The sequence below is a fragment of the Ixodes scapularis genome, unplaced genomic scaffold (genome assembly GCF_016920785.2).
Source record: "Ixodes scapularis isolate PalLabHiFi unplaced genomic scaffold, ASM1692078v2 PGA_scaffold11__112_contigs__length_91849675, whole genome shotgun sequence".
Lineage (NCBI taxonomy): Eukaryota > Metazoa > Arthropoda > Arachnida > Ixodida > Ixodidae > Ixodes > Ixodes scapularis.
Window position 1 is genome coordinate 78,701,377 of NW_024609837.1, and position 13,903 is coordinate 78,715,279.

At 44.2% G+C, this 13,903-nt stretch overlaps 2 protein-coding genes across 2 annotated transcripts; one reads left to right on the forward strand and one right to left on the reverse strand.

Annotated features, from left to right (window-relative positions):
* Window positions 1–245: 245 nt before the first annotated feature.
* Window positions 246–791, forward strand: LOC120839812 (uncharacterized protein K02A2.6-like). Its single transcript, XM_040210173.1, has one exon. The coding sequence runs from the start codon at window positions 246–248 to the stop codon at window positions 789–791; it is 546 nt and encodes a 181-aa protein (XP_040066107.1).
* Window positions 792–10,802: 10,011 nt separating this feature from the next.
* LOC120839811 lies at window positions 10,803–11,543 on the reverse strand. The gene has a single exon (XM_040210172.3). The coding sequence runs from the start codon at window positions 11,541–11,543 to the stop codon at window positions 10,803–10,805; it is 741 nt and encodes a 246-aa protein (XP_040066106.1).
* Window positions 11,544–13,903: the final 2,360 nt, after the last annotated feature.

Genomic DNA, 13,903 nt, shown 5'->3' on the forward strand with positions numbered 1-13,903 from the left:
AGATGCTGGCCATTGTTCATGGTTGCAGCAAGTTCCACCATTACATATTCGGCCAACCAAACGTAACAGTAGAATCCGACCACAGTCCGTTACAGGCTATTTTCATGAAACCGTTGCGTCAGTGCCCGATGAGACTGCAGCGGATGAAGATGGCTCTCCAAAGATACTCATTGGAAGTAAAATTCATACCAGGAAAAAACTTGCAGTTAGCGGACGCACTGTCACGGTTTCCCACGAAGGAAACAATGCAAGAAGAAGAAGAGAAATTTCAAGTCAATTCACTGGAGCACATATCTGTCACACAAGATCGGCTAAATGAAATAAGAGACGCAACTGCAGCCGATGTCCAGATGCGTCTACTGCGCGAGTATGCACAGACGTCATGGCCCGAGCAGAAAGAGCAAGTTCCTCAACTCGGAAGGCCATTCTGGTCCTACAGAGAGGAGATCCACGAGGAAAACGGCCTTGTGCTGCGGTCAAACAAGATAATAATTCCAACGGCCATCAGATCCAAGATTCTCAACTTGCTCCACACGGCACACGCGGGCAAAGACAAAATGAAGAGAAGAGCCCGAGAAATTTTGTTCTGGCCCGGAATCAACGCTGACATTGACCGCGAACATGACAAATGCAGCAAATGCGAGAAGTACAAATCAAGAAACGCCAAGATGCCACTCCTTAGCCACGCACTGCCAACGCTTCCTTGGCAGTTGGTCGGGACCGATTTCTTCACTCATGAAGGAAAAGACTACATAATCCTGGTGGATTTTACTCATTTTATTTTGAGGTAGAAGAAATGAAAAGTACCACAGCTTCCAAAGTCAAAGAGTTCTGCCTTAAAGTATTCGCAACACATGGACTGCCGTTGAAACTTATAAGCGACAATGGCCCACCATTTGGCAGCCAGGAGTTCAAGCAGTTCTTCGAAAACCTGAAGATAGAACAAGTTACATCAAGCCCTTACCACGCTCGATCAAACGGCATGGCTGAACGAGCCGTGAGACAGGCCAAACAAATCTTGCGAAAGAGTGCCAACACTGAAGAGTTTTACCGCTCCCTCCTTGAGTGGCGCAACACTCCACGAGACGATGTCCTCCAATCGCCAGTACAGAGACTGATGAGCCGACACACAAGAACACTGTTACCTGCGCGATCGGAACATTACCTGCCGACTGTTGTGCCACCCAAGGCTGTCACACGTCGTCTCACAGAAATAAGGCGGCAACAAAAGGCGAACTACGATAGAAGCTCAAGAACACTGCCAGACATTGACACGGGTTCTACAGTCACCGTCTACAACACCCTGCGGCGCACATGGTCACCTGCCATAGTCGTGGGACATTCAGTGCCGAGGTCCTACGACATTTTAACCCCAGGGGGTCGGGTCCACTGAAGAACCCGTGAACACTTACGAACGGCGACGGATTCTCGACGAGAGCTGACCTCCACGGGGAAAGACACAGCCTGCACGGAACAGAGCCCCAGTGACTTTAACCAGAGTCAGCCTCACCCGGGACCGCGGCCGCGAAGAGGAACAAGGAAAAGAAGGCCACCACAACGATACCCCAACCATGTTGATGGTGACGCTCTACGCTAAATTTTCCAGAGAAAAGAGATGTAGTAACTAGCGATAGATGGCGCCACGTCTCCCAGCGGTGCCGCGTTTTGAGCACGAGCGCGGAGCGCGTGGAATAAAAGATCATTCGTTCGAATCTCCATGCTGGCTGATGCGTAATGCTTCCTACACTGACAACTGGCGTTTTATTGACAAGAGAAAAGAAGACGAAGGGTCCTATCAGTGAAAGAAGAGGAAGGGTCCTATCAGTGAAAGCACAATGAAGATTCCTCGTATTGTAGAGTATTTTCAAGCGAATGATCTGAACCTACTTGTGTCAGATAAAGAAGGAGGGTTTGTTGTGACATCTAAGGTGAACTACCTAGAAAAGGAACTTTAACGCGTTGCAAGGCTTCAAAACCAAGGCACTCAAGGCTAAGGCGCTTCAATTGTGCCATAGGCTTGATATGGAGCAACTGCGCAAGCCTATCACATCTGCCAGAAGGGACCACTTAGATATGTTCTTCACGGCCATGACCCATAAGGTAGAATGTCCCTTTCGAGTGGTTGCGACCGAAAAAGGGGTCTTGGCAGGGTATGATGTCACGATTCCTTCTACGTCACCTGTCTACCCTCCAACTGGACGATCCTTTTCTGGTGCCAAACTCTGAAGCGGTAATCCAATACCTGCAACAGAATGTTACGACGGTTCACTTCGGGTTCTCTCTGGACGTTGAAGATTTGTTTTATTCTATACCTCACAACAAACTGTTTGCAGCAGTAAGTGAGTGTATCGAGGCCAATGGTTCCATATCTTTTCAAAATAAATGTGGAATCAACGTGGAATCCTTCTTAGAACTTCTGAAGTTCTACCTTTCCGCAACTGTTGTCACGTTTAATGGTAATACATATATACAAAAGAAGGGTATATGTATAGGTTCGTGCGTGGCACCTGTGTTATGTGACATTTTTTTGTCCCAATGCGACCGGGCCATTGCTAGCCCACTTAACACCGGCCAGGTGTCAGTCATATTTAGATATGTTGACGATTACCTTGTCCTCCTGAAAGACCGACCCAATGAGAATGACACCGAGGTAACCGACCGCATACGAAACACCTTCGTAGAGCAAGCACAGGGGCTCAAGTTTACGCATGAGTTGCCGGCGAACTCCTCTCTTCAGTTTCTAGATCTTCGGTTATCGCTCCTTGATGATCAAGCGTGCTGGATCTACTCTCGGAGATCAAAGAAAATGCTCTTACAATAGGACTCTGCCCATTCAAAGCTAATCAAGAGAGGGATCGTAAGGAGTTGTTTAAGTGCGTCCATCAAGAAATCATGTGAACATACAGCCGGTGAGAGTTTTAATTCCCAAATTCAAAGGCTCACGGCATCTGTATATCCTTATTCGATTCTGTTCGATGTCGCTGAATCCATGATTACGTCAAGTGGAAGACCAGCAAGAAATAACTTCAAGGGACGCCGACCGGCTGTAGTGCCATACATACACCGCATTTCCCATAACTTGAAGCGGGCGGCATCCAAGTTTGATGTACAGGTTGTGATGTCGGCTCCTGATAAACTAAGGAGGCTATGCCCAAAAATCAATAACAAGCAGGAACAAACTGCAAAATGTACTGTAAAGCAACAACACCAATATGTCACCTGCATCAGCGGTGTAGTGTACGAAATACCGTTTTCGTGTCGAAAGGTATATGTGGGACAATCCGGGCGTTGTCTAAATGTCAGGCTAAGGGAACCTGCCTTAGCGTTAAGGTCATCTCCCGCGGGACATCTTGCGGTGCATGTAAGAGACTGTCTGTGTACCCCACTCTTCGAGCACACAAAAGTCCTCAAACGGTTTTTGGGTCAGAGAAGTAGAGAACTCTTCGAAGCACACGTCATAATATCCAAGGGCGACGCCTGCGTCAGTGCTCCTTCAGTAGCCTTATCGGAAAAAGAACAGTTTTACCTCAGCCTTCATCCCTGAAGATCCTTCCTACACATTATGTTGACACTGAATTTTTCTTATTTTTTTCTTGTACTGTTTTCCTTTTTCTTTTCCTTTTTTTAATTCTTGTTTATAATTATTATTTTTTGCTTCATAATATTTAGTATATAATTACAAAAAGCTTCCTTCTGTTCCCTATCCGATCTTTTTTATCTTCCTTCTTCTTTTTCTATCTCCTTTTTTGTCTTTGATTTGCCTCACTTCTTTTCATCTTCTTTTCTCTTGTAAATAAAACGCCAGTTGTCAGTTATCGCTCTTTCCTGTCTCTTGTTCTTCCCTCCGTCGTCCTTGCGCTATTTTTTAACTATGTTTACCCAACTAGCCCATCAGATGATTTTATTGCAATGTTTGGATCTTTCCCAGAACATTTTATTTGTTGAAAAAGATGACCGCAGGCGTCACGTAAACAGATCGGCAGTTTGATACTGCCCATCTGACCCATGCTACGGATAGAAACAAAAGCCGCCCGCGCTATGGCCAAAAAAAAAAAAAAACGCGCTTTTCGTGTAAAGCTTGCCAAATTATGAGGCGCTAGAGAAAACCAGCCTTCTGTGTTCTTATTTCAAACTATTTTTTTCGTGTACCGGGACACCAATCGAAGCTGCCAAGGTGGCACTTCATTTATTTACAGGAGGTATTTGAAGGTTCCTGGTCCGGGCGGCATGCGGAATGCGCTTCACCACGCACCTCATATCGCTGCTTCGCAGTGTTCTTCCGCAGCAAAAAGGCCGTCTGCTTTTTTGCTGCAGAGAACCGAAACAAATACAACCGCGTTTGGTGGTGCTTCTTTCAACTGAGTGGAGAGGTTGGTTAGTTAATTGATTGGTTGGGTAATAAGATGAGCGTGCACGAAAAGTTACTTTACTGACATGGTTTCGCGTAAAGGTTGCGACGTGGTTAGCCAAAAAGAAACAAAAAAAAAACGCGTCTTTGATTGTTACTTTTGTGTTCATTTGTGTGGGACTGCGAGCGCGTGTATACCGCTGTTGAGTGTCATATGCCTCAATTTCCACTCTGTTCATTCAACAGAAAAACCTGGAGGCAGGGCGCATACATCACCACATTCTCCCACTGACCGCAAAAACATAGCTTTCTTGACTGTCTCGTTTCTCTTTCTCTCAGACCTGATACCCACAAAGTGTGGGTTGCTCTACAAGCAGACAAACAACGGTGTTTCTCGAGCCTGTAACACAAATTCCTATACACCTGTTCGTTCTTTCTTTTTCTAATTTCTTTTTAGTGATGTTTTTTTTTTGTTTTTTTTATACGAATATGATATTTCTTGTGAGGGTGCCCGGGCGTTACCCTAACCGAACCTGCTCTCTGCTTATGGAAATCTGATATTTAAAATTAAATAAATAAAAAAAAATCACAGCTTTAGCCGCTACGTTTTGTTAGTAGCTTTAAAATTGTCATGCGTTCTCAACCCTAGGAGGACCACGCAGCCCTTCTGTCACCGCTAAAAAAAAAATACATAAACTGAAATTATTTTGGAATATTTACGCTATTTCCTGGAAGCAATTAAGTCAGTTTTTGATCTGCATGCAATCTTTATTTTACTATGCTGCCGCAATGTACCGGCACCCGTAATGCCCTTCGAATGCCCTACGATTTGTCTTCCAAGTGGGAGTTTTAGAAAGAGAAAAATATAAGTGACCGGGGTGACTACCCGAAGCTTCCCTTTTATCCCTTACAGTGCACAAAAAAAAAAACACCTCTACCACAAAAAAAGGCCTGTTTCTCCCATTTTCAACCTGATCGTCCTGTGTCAAAAATATAATAATAGTACTAAATATAGCTTTATTTACCATGTGGGGGGGGGGGGGGGGGGGCTGAGAAAAAATCTGTCCAAGCAGCTTGACTGGTCATCAGCCCCCCTCGGGAACACACAGTGGCGAGAAAGACATTTAAATCGAACAGAAGAAGTTATGATAATACAAGGTACTTTCGTCATAAAAATGACCAACAGACAACTATCAGCAATTCATCAAACAAGAATAACACCTCCATATAAAATATATTGGGAAGCTGTACACATGAAAGGGAAATCTATCCAAAATATTCTAACATGCTTCAACACAATATATATATATATATATATACAACGGACATGGTGGCGGGAGGCCGAAGGCGTGGGTATATAACTGAGAAGAAAGAAACCCTTAGTGAAAGCAGCAACAACGGATGATATAATCTTCGACGTTTCGGCCGGACTCTGGCCGAAACGTCGAAGATTAAATCGTCCGTTGTTGCTGTTTTCACTAAGGGCTTTTTCTTCTCAGTTATATATATATATAAATATATATATATATATATATATATATATATATATATATATATATATATATATATATATATATATATATATATATATATATATATATATATATATATATATGCATATATATATATACGCACAACATACATATACACACATACACATAGACACACATATACGCACAAAACTAACCACACGCCCCTCCCCACTCGCCACGTCCATGCAATCAATCCGAAATGAAATCAATGGCAGCGAGATTCCGACCGAATCAGTGGCACGAGCTTCGCTCTGCATTTTTTTCCGGGGTTCCGTTGACCGCATTGCTCTACATTTTGCTATTCGTGGCGTTGTTAATGTGGACCGCAAGGTCGTCTGCTTCTTGCTCAGGGTTTGCTATGATGTCAGAAAGACGAGCTTTGATCGGCCTGATTGGAACGATAATGAGTAGACCTCAAGGCATCTAGCATTTAGTTCTATTCACTATCCTTTGAGTCAAAGCCAATCAGAGCTCGGCGTCGTTCTGACGTCACCGGAACTCCTCTGCAAGAAGCAGACGACTTGCTCTCCGCATACTTTTTGCGCTTTCTGGTTGATGTTTGTTTCCTTGCAGATGAAAATCATAAGGCTTGAAGATAGGGCGGAGAATAGAACAAAAACGGAAACAAACACGTAACTAGGGCAAAGCTAATGCACCCCCAAATATAGGCCTCATGGACGTTTTTCCACCTACAGGAACAAAAGAAAACTGACATCGCAGACGACCTTCTCAAAGCTAACTGTGGTTTTACTACCGTATAATCACACGCGTTACGTACAAAAGAAACACCTATGCTATAATCACATTTCATATGACGAACTGTTTTCAACAGCACCTCCTTTAGTTTTAATGATAAGAATTTGTTATTTAATGATAAGAATTTGTTGGAGCGCGTGCGCCCCGAAGAACGCCGCGCACGCGCTCGCGCGTCCTTCTTCCGTCTAGTGACCAATGGTCGCTGATGTTTTGAAGAATATGGGTCGTGACGAAACCAAAATTTATCTTTTTGACGTCACGCGAAGTCGACGGCGCTCGATGCGCAATGGCGTTATGGCTTACGCTCCGGCGCTCTTCAAACTCACTAGCTTATAAACACTGAATTTCTTCTTCTAATGCCCAAACTCTGGACAAGCCTTTTGAGAATAGTTGCCGAGAGCCTAAGCGACGCGAAATAGTAATAGTAGTAATAGTAATCTTTAATAGTAATCTTTAATAACTAATTCTTAGAGTCAGGATCAAGTTCCAGGTCTTGTCAAAGCCTCAAGGGCTTGTGGGACTAGACCCAGCAGTTGCAGCAAGCTTATTGAAAATTTTCACATTGTCACGTACACACACTCACACACACACACGTACAAACACGAATCAGACACCGATGACATGTTCTGCTCCAGGCGCAAGATCACATTTCTGTCGGTCTTGAAAAAGTGCAGGAAAACACGTAGTCTCATCAGAAAATAAACGCACACATACGCAAATACAGTAGCCGGAGAATACAATGAAGACCGTAGTCGTATCGGAAGCAGGAGCGAACTGCCAAGGCCAACTTATTTCCTCAAAAAAAAAAAAAAAAAAGGACGCGCGCGTTTTTTTGCAGTATTGCTTTTCTAAGGAAAAAAGAAGCATTTTATACTTTCCAAAAAGAAAAGAATGAAAGATATGCGCAGTCACAGTTACTTTGAAAACTTACTTACACGATTAGTTTCATAAAAAAAAGTTTTTCATGTTTTTTTATATTTCATTAAGAAAAAAAGAAAATAATCCTAGTGAGGTACAAAATATTTCTTACAATCACGTTTTTAATGATAGCTCAAAACGTGTAAACAAAAAAAGTGATCTGAGAAGATTACCTTATAAAACTAAGGTAGAAAAAAAGAAGATGGATGGTCACTGTTTTCGCACATCCGCGAACATGCTTCTCAGACATTTTTTCAACATTTTGTTTGAGTTAATGGAAAGCAGAGATTCTGGAAGACCATTAAAAATTTTCGGGACATAAAATGTGCGCAGACTTTCACCATAGTGAGTTCTCACCCTAGGAGTGACGAAACGTGGAACAGATCTGAGTTCACGAGATGGAGTAGACGCGAGTTTGAAATCACTTTTCCAGAAATGGCGCCAAACGACAGTTTGAAGGAAAAGCGAGTAAAAAGACGACAACTCAAGTGAAATGAAGAGGTTAGCATTGGATGAAAAGTCGCTGTTGTATGCGACACTTTTTAGAATCCCTTTTAAAACTCGGTCAATTCTTAAATGCCAGGATAGTGAAAAATTGAAAAAGACAGTTATGCCGTACCTTAGTACGCTGTAAGCTAAGGCGTGCATTATGTTTCTTCTAACTGACAATGGTATAAAACCTTTAATGTGGTACATCATGCACGACACGCTCCTCAACCGTTGACATACGTAAGACATATGAGTGTCCCATGTAAGATCACAATCAAAGTGAATACCTAAGTACTTTACTGAACTAACATATTCGACAGGTCTACAATTACAACATGGACAATTGGAGCTGTGAAGGAATAGTGGAAAAGTCAAACTGACATTTTTTAAAGGATTACGGAAGCAGATCAGTTTTGTTTTCGAAGCATTTACACGTAGCTTGTTTGCCGAAAACCAGTCAATAATTTTGGTTGCGTCTGCCTGAAGCATTTCCATAGCACGCTGGTAAACTAGGTGCCGAGAAAACAAAAGAGTGTCGTCCGCATATTGAAAAATTGTTGAATTTGTCGTTGCCGCAGAAATGTCATTTACGTAGAGGTTGAATAGTAAAGGAGAAAGAATGGAGCCCTGGGGAACTCCAGAAGTAAGGAAAACTTGAGAGCTTCGGACATTGTCTACTGAAACAACCTGTGTACGATTTGAAAGAAAACTCTTGAGCGATTAGCGATGTATGAAATGGTCCCCGAAAGCCGATTCTATAGAGTTTGTCTAAGAGGATGTTGTGGTTCACGGTGTCAAACGCTTTGGCTACATCAACGAAGAGGGCACACACATACATGTTGTCGTCGAAGGAAGAGTGCACAATATCTGAGAATTTCTCAAGGAGATTAGTTGTACTACGACCAGCAACAAACCCGTATTGACTTGGCGAGATTAAATTGTATTTGTCGAGAAAACCGGACATAACAATAAAAATATGTTTTTCTAATATCTGTGAAATACAAGATAGTATTGAGATTGGCCTGTAGGATGACACTTGGTTTTGTGCGCCACCTTTGAAAAGAGGAACAACTATGGCCTGTTTTAAGTCATCAGGCACATTACCAGTTTCTATAACATCATTTTTAAGAACGAGGAGCACGCTTTTTAAAGAGTCATAATTCCGACACAAGTCTCTAACTGTAAGGCCGTCTACACCCGCCGACCTGAATTGCTTAAATCCAAACAGGTAGGACCGCAACTCAGCTTCTGAGAGAGAAGGAAGGAAAGCAGATTCATAGTGAAACGGAGTTCCGGGTGTCGAATCCACCGCGCTATCAATTGGCACAGTAATAGAGTTAGCGAAAAAATTATTAAACGCGTTGACAGTAGTCGCCATATCAGTCCCAAAGTGTTTGCGTAATGTCTCAGTTACGTTCTTTTTTAGATAGCCACGAAGCTCATTGACGACCGTCCAAGTTTTCCTAGAGTCCGAACGAGCGTCCGATATTTTTTTAGCGAAATAGGTTCTCTTCGTTGACCGAATGAGGGCATTGACTCGATTTCTTTGCATCTTACATTCTAGTTCGAGAGAGGCATTGTTGGGGGACCTCCGAAACTTCTTCCGCAGTTTTTCTTTGTGACTTATAGCTTCAAGAATATCTGGGGTGAGCCAGGGCAGTGAGGGCTTGCGTTTTTTAACATATACAACGGTCTTCGATAACTCCCGGAAATTTCTAAGGATGTCTACAAACATTGAGTACAGGTTCGTGCTGTTAACCGAGGATAGGAATTCATTCCAATCATATTCTTTAATTAGTCGATGAAAAGTGTTGAAGTCAACCCGCTCTAAACGACACGCACTTTCGAAATTATTACCTTTTCTGGAGGGAAAAACACATTTACATGCGACAAAATAATGATCTGCAAGCTTTTGTAAATGACAGCGGAGTGTATGGAAGCATCTGGAGCTCGTACGTTTACATGATCTAGGCAGGATGATACCAGATTTTCATTTAATACTTCTTAGCGGGTCGCACTCTGAATGGTAGGTATGATTCCATGCTCGGCAAGTAGTGATAAATAATCACAAACACAATTTTTGGAAGTTTTCAGGGTGTCAATGTTGATATCTCCCACCAAATATAAATGTGCTTCATTAGACAATTCTCTCAAATTTTCCCTCAGCTCCTCTAAGAAGCCAGAGCAGTTGGACGAAGGAGGTCGGTAAAGAGCAAGCAAGCAAACCGCATAGTTAGAATTAGAAACCTTTAGCATCAAGCTCTCCGAGTGTTGAAATGTGACATCAGTTTGAGTTATTGACCGTGAGTTCTTTATAAATACGCCGATTCCTCCTCCTCTAGTAATTGGCCGTGTATAAAAGAAATTTTGAAATCCTAAAATATTAAACTGTGACAGATGATCAGCACTGACATTGATTTCTGTTAGCACAATTGCAGCAATTTGGTCCCGCATTTGATCAACAACTGTCTTAAATTCATCCCAGTATTTTCGAATACTGCGAATGTTTATGTGTAAGACCATGAAAGAGTCGGTTGAAGAAGAAGAAAACGAGCTATTAAACGAGAGAAAATCGGCGTACTGTAAAAAACTAGCCATGTCGGTTATGTGATTAGGTCCAGGTCACTTCTCTGCTGAATCCGTACCGGAGAAGCGCCCTCATCTTTTTTGGCATAAATTCGAGCATTTTTGAGCCACACAAATTTGTAACCGCGTTCTTTTCCAAGAGTACGTGCCTGCCAGAAAAGTTCTCTGTTGGTCTAAGTTAAGCTGTCGTTGAAATACAGTCTTTCGGGTGGATTGTAACGAGAAAATTGCCTGAGCTTGCTGCGAGCTTGCATCCATTTGTCTTTAGTGGCTACAGATGTAAACTCGACCAAAATAGGTGGTTTTATAGATCGTTTGCCTGGTAGCCTGAAAACCGACGCGACATCAGCTGGTTGATGTCCCGGAATTCCTAGCTTGTCTGCCAGCCCCGCTAAGATGGAAGGGAGAGCCTCGTCGGGTTTGACGGTCATTCCATGAATTTCCATAATATGTTGGCGACCGCGTTGGTCAGCGTCGTTCATCTCGGTTTGGAGGCTTTGAATAGTATGTGCCTGTTCGCAAACCGTGTCCTTTAGTGAAGCCACTTCCGTACGCAGCTCGTTCATGTCGGTCGCATGAGCAGACACCGTGGCGAGGAGGCTATCGTATTTCTTTCCTAGGAAGGAAATGGAAGTTTGAACCTCCTCCACAGTCACTTTCATGAGATCTATGGTAGGCTTGAGGAGCAAGAGCTCATTCACCTTTGCGGGAAGCTCGAGCAGTAAATTTACGCTAGCCTTCAGAGAAAGTATTGAATCTAGCTTTTCGTTGATGGTCAGGATTTGCGCCGCGAGTGTCGTGGTTTCGCAGGACGAAATCGAGTCAGAGCTAGCATCGACCCCGTCTATATCAGCACGATTGTTCTTAGAACGGCAAACTTTGCACCTCCATTTTTCTTTTTTGTCGGGGCTCATGGCAGTAAACGTGGACTCAGCAATGCCGGAACACGTTTTCCCGAGATGATAGTTATGCTCGCAAAATGAGCATGTCATCAGTCTACCATCAGGCAAAATGCCTTTTTGGCAAGCGTCGCAAACAAGGGACATAATCGTCGAATTAAATGGCATTAAAATAAGTAGAAAAAATTTAAGTGCTGTAAGCACACCTGGGCAGGTTACTCCAGCGAAACAGTATATCAAGAGCAGCTTGGCACGGTCACCGAGAAAATGGAACTCCTCAAAGCACTGATGGTCGGTTACCGGCAAGGCTCGTCCGTGGATGTTCGCTGATTGGCCCAGGGTTGATGTTGAGTCGCAGAAAGTCGCCGAACGTCACGGATGGGCATGGGCAACGACTGCTGACTGAATGGTCGATGTACGGTAATGGCGGTGATGAACGGGGCAGCAGTCGCGATCTTCGAAGCAGTAAATCGGAAGCCACGACTGGATGTCGATTCTTGAGCCGGTGAGATGAGGTCGCCTAACTCCCCGTTAAACCATTTAGCAGGCAAGTTAAAGGTCATCGAATAAAGATTTTAAATTACATTTCTCAGAGCGATTAGAACGAATGCCCGGACATATTCACTTCTTCTTCTGTCAATCTGGAGAAGCCTTTTGAGAATAGTTGCCGAGAGCCTAAGCGACGCGAAAGCGTCTCAGAAGCATAATATTGTCGCTTCGATAACGTTTAAAGCGCGGCATTAGCCGAAAAGAACGCGTGAGAACGAATTGGTGAAGAAAGGTCTGTGAATATCTAAAGTCACGTGAGCGTGTGAAAAAATAAATGCTGTTTTCTTTTTTTTTTATTGAATTTTTTGTGCCACGTGCTTGAGAGAAAAGGTAACCGTTTTTTGTAGCGTGAGCTACACTGGCCGAGGTTGAGCAGTTTCGCGTGGCTCGCATAATGAGCCGTGCTCCGTGCTGCGCAAGCGCGAGGAGCAGTGACGTCACACGGCGCACAGCTGGCGGGGCGGAGCCGCCGTCGCAGCGGGCTCCGCCGCCACCGCGCGCGCCTCGCAGGTCTGCGCAAGCGCGAGAAGCAGTGACGTCACACGGCGCACAGCTGGCGTGCCGGAGCCGCCGCCGCCGCGGGCTTCGCCATCACCGCACGCGCCCCGCCGGTCTGCGCATTCCAGTGGAGTGACGTCACAGCCGCGGCAGACGCACTGGCGCCGCCGCGTGCCCAGCTGTGTGCCTCCGTTGTACAGTAACCAAGTCTGACGCTCCACCGGAGCTGCTTGATAGCGCCTCTCATTTTGTGCACATAAGCTCACGCTACGTATATCCTGGCATAGCCGAGCTAAGCCACCGCAATTTTTCTTACCACAGATACAAAACTACACATCACCGAACGTTCAACCCCATCCCTAATGTAACACTAGTTGCCCAGACTAAAGTCACTTTCCCGGAAAGGATAGAGTCAAGATTCCTGTACGGTAGCCATTTTATCCATGAATTGGGCAGTATGTCATTTGATCTTTCCATTTTTGGTGGGCGATTCAAACTCACAGTGACGGGTTGCTTTTAACTTACGTTTTTTTTTTTTTGTTTTGTTTTTGTATACCGAGATTTTACTGACCACACACCCCCGGAAAAGCGCACATCTTCGCGCCGTCGCAAGAGGTGGCGTCGATGCTTAGTGGCGTTGCAAACTAATGTTTCTTCCCTGAAATACGAGCGTGCGGAACGATTCTACTGCTCCTCAATTTTTCTGTAATTAATCCAATATAAAAGAAGTCGCCACCTCTGAGGTTCCGGTAGGTCTACCTGCCGCTGCGGCATGTCCTCGGCAGACGAGGGTCGACCACCTGCGCAACCCCAGACTGCACCAGAGACCAACCCAACCCAGTCTCCACCGGCGCCTATTTTACCCTCGCCAACTCCACCACTTAAAGGCGACTGCACGAACGTCCCCACATCCTCATCTTTAACTTCGGAAATTAACATGGACACAGAATATTTGACTCCTGGGCAACGCCTTCATGACATCAGCGACTCAGACAGCATGGGCACGACTGAGGATGAGGGTTTTATTTTGCAGCTGTCTAAGAAAGCCAAGAAACGTCGTCATGGGGCCCAATCAACGTCATCGAGCAGTAGTGCCATTATTTCCATCGAGAACAAGTCTCCAGCACTTACTGTTATTTATATGCCCAGAGATCAAACAAAGATAATAACAAAGCTGAACGAACCGAAGCTCATTGAGCTGCTCGAATCGCACGCTCCAGCGTCAGTAATTAAAATCCGTCCCAACTACCGACTCAACTTATTTTCGGTTGACACTCGAAACATGGCTGTATCCTCCTCGCTTCTGAAGGTGTCGTCACTACTAGGAA

What these genes read in the sequence shown, in the direction of transcription:
- LOC120839812 (XM_040210173.1), top strand. Translation starts at nt 246, where the DNA reads ATGCAAGAAGAAGAAGAGAAATTTCAAGTCAATTCACTGGAGCACATA.
- LOC120839811 (XM_040210172.3), bottom strand. Translation starts at nt 11,543, where the DNA reads ATGAGCCCCGACAAAAAAGAAAAATGGAGGTGCAAAGTTTGCCGTTCT.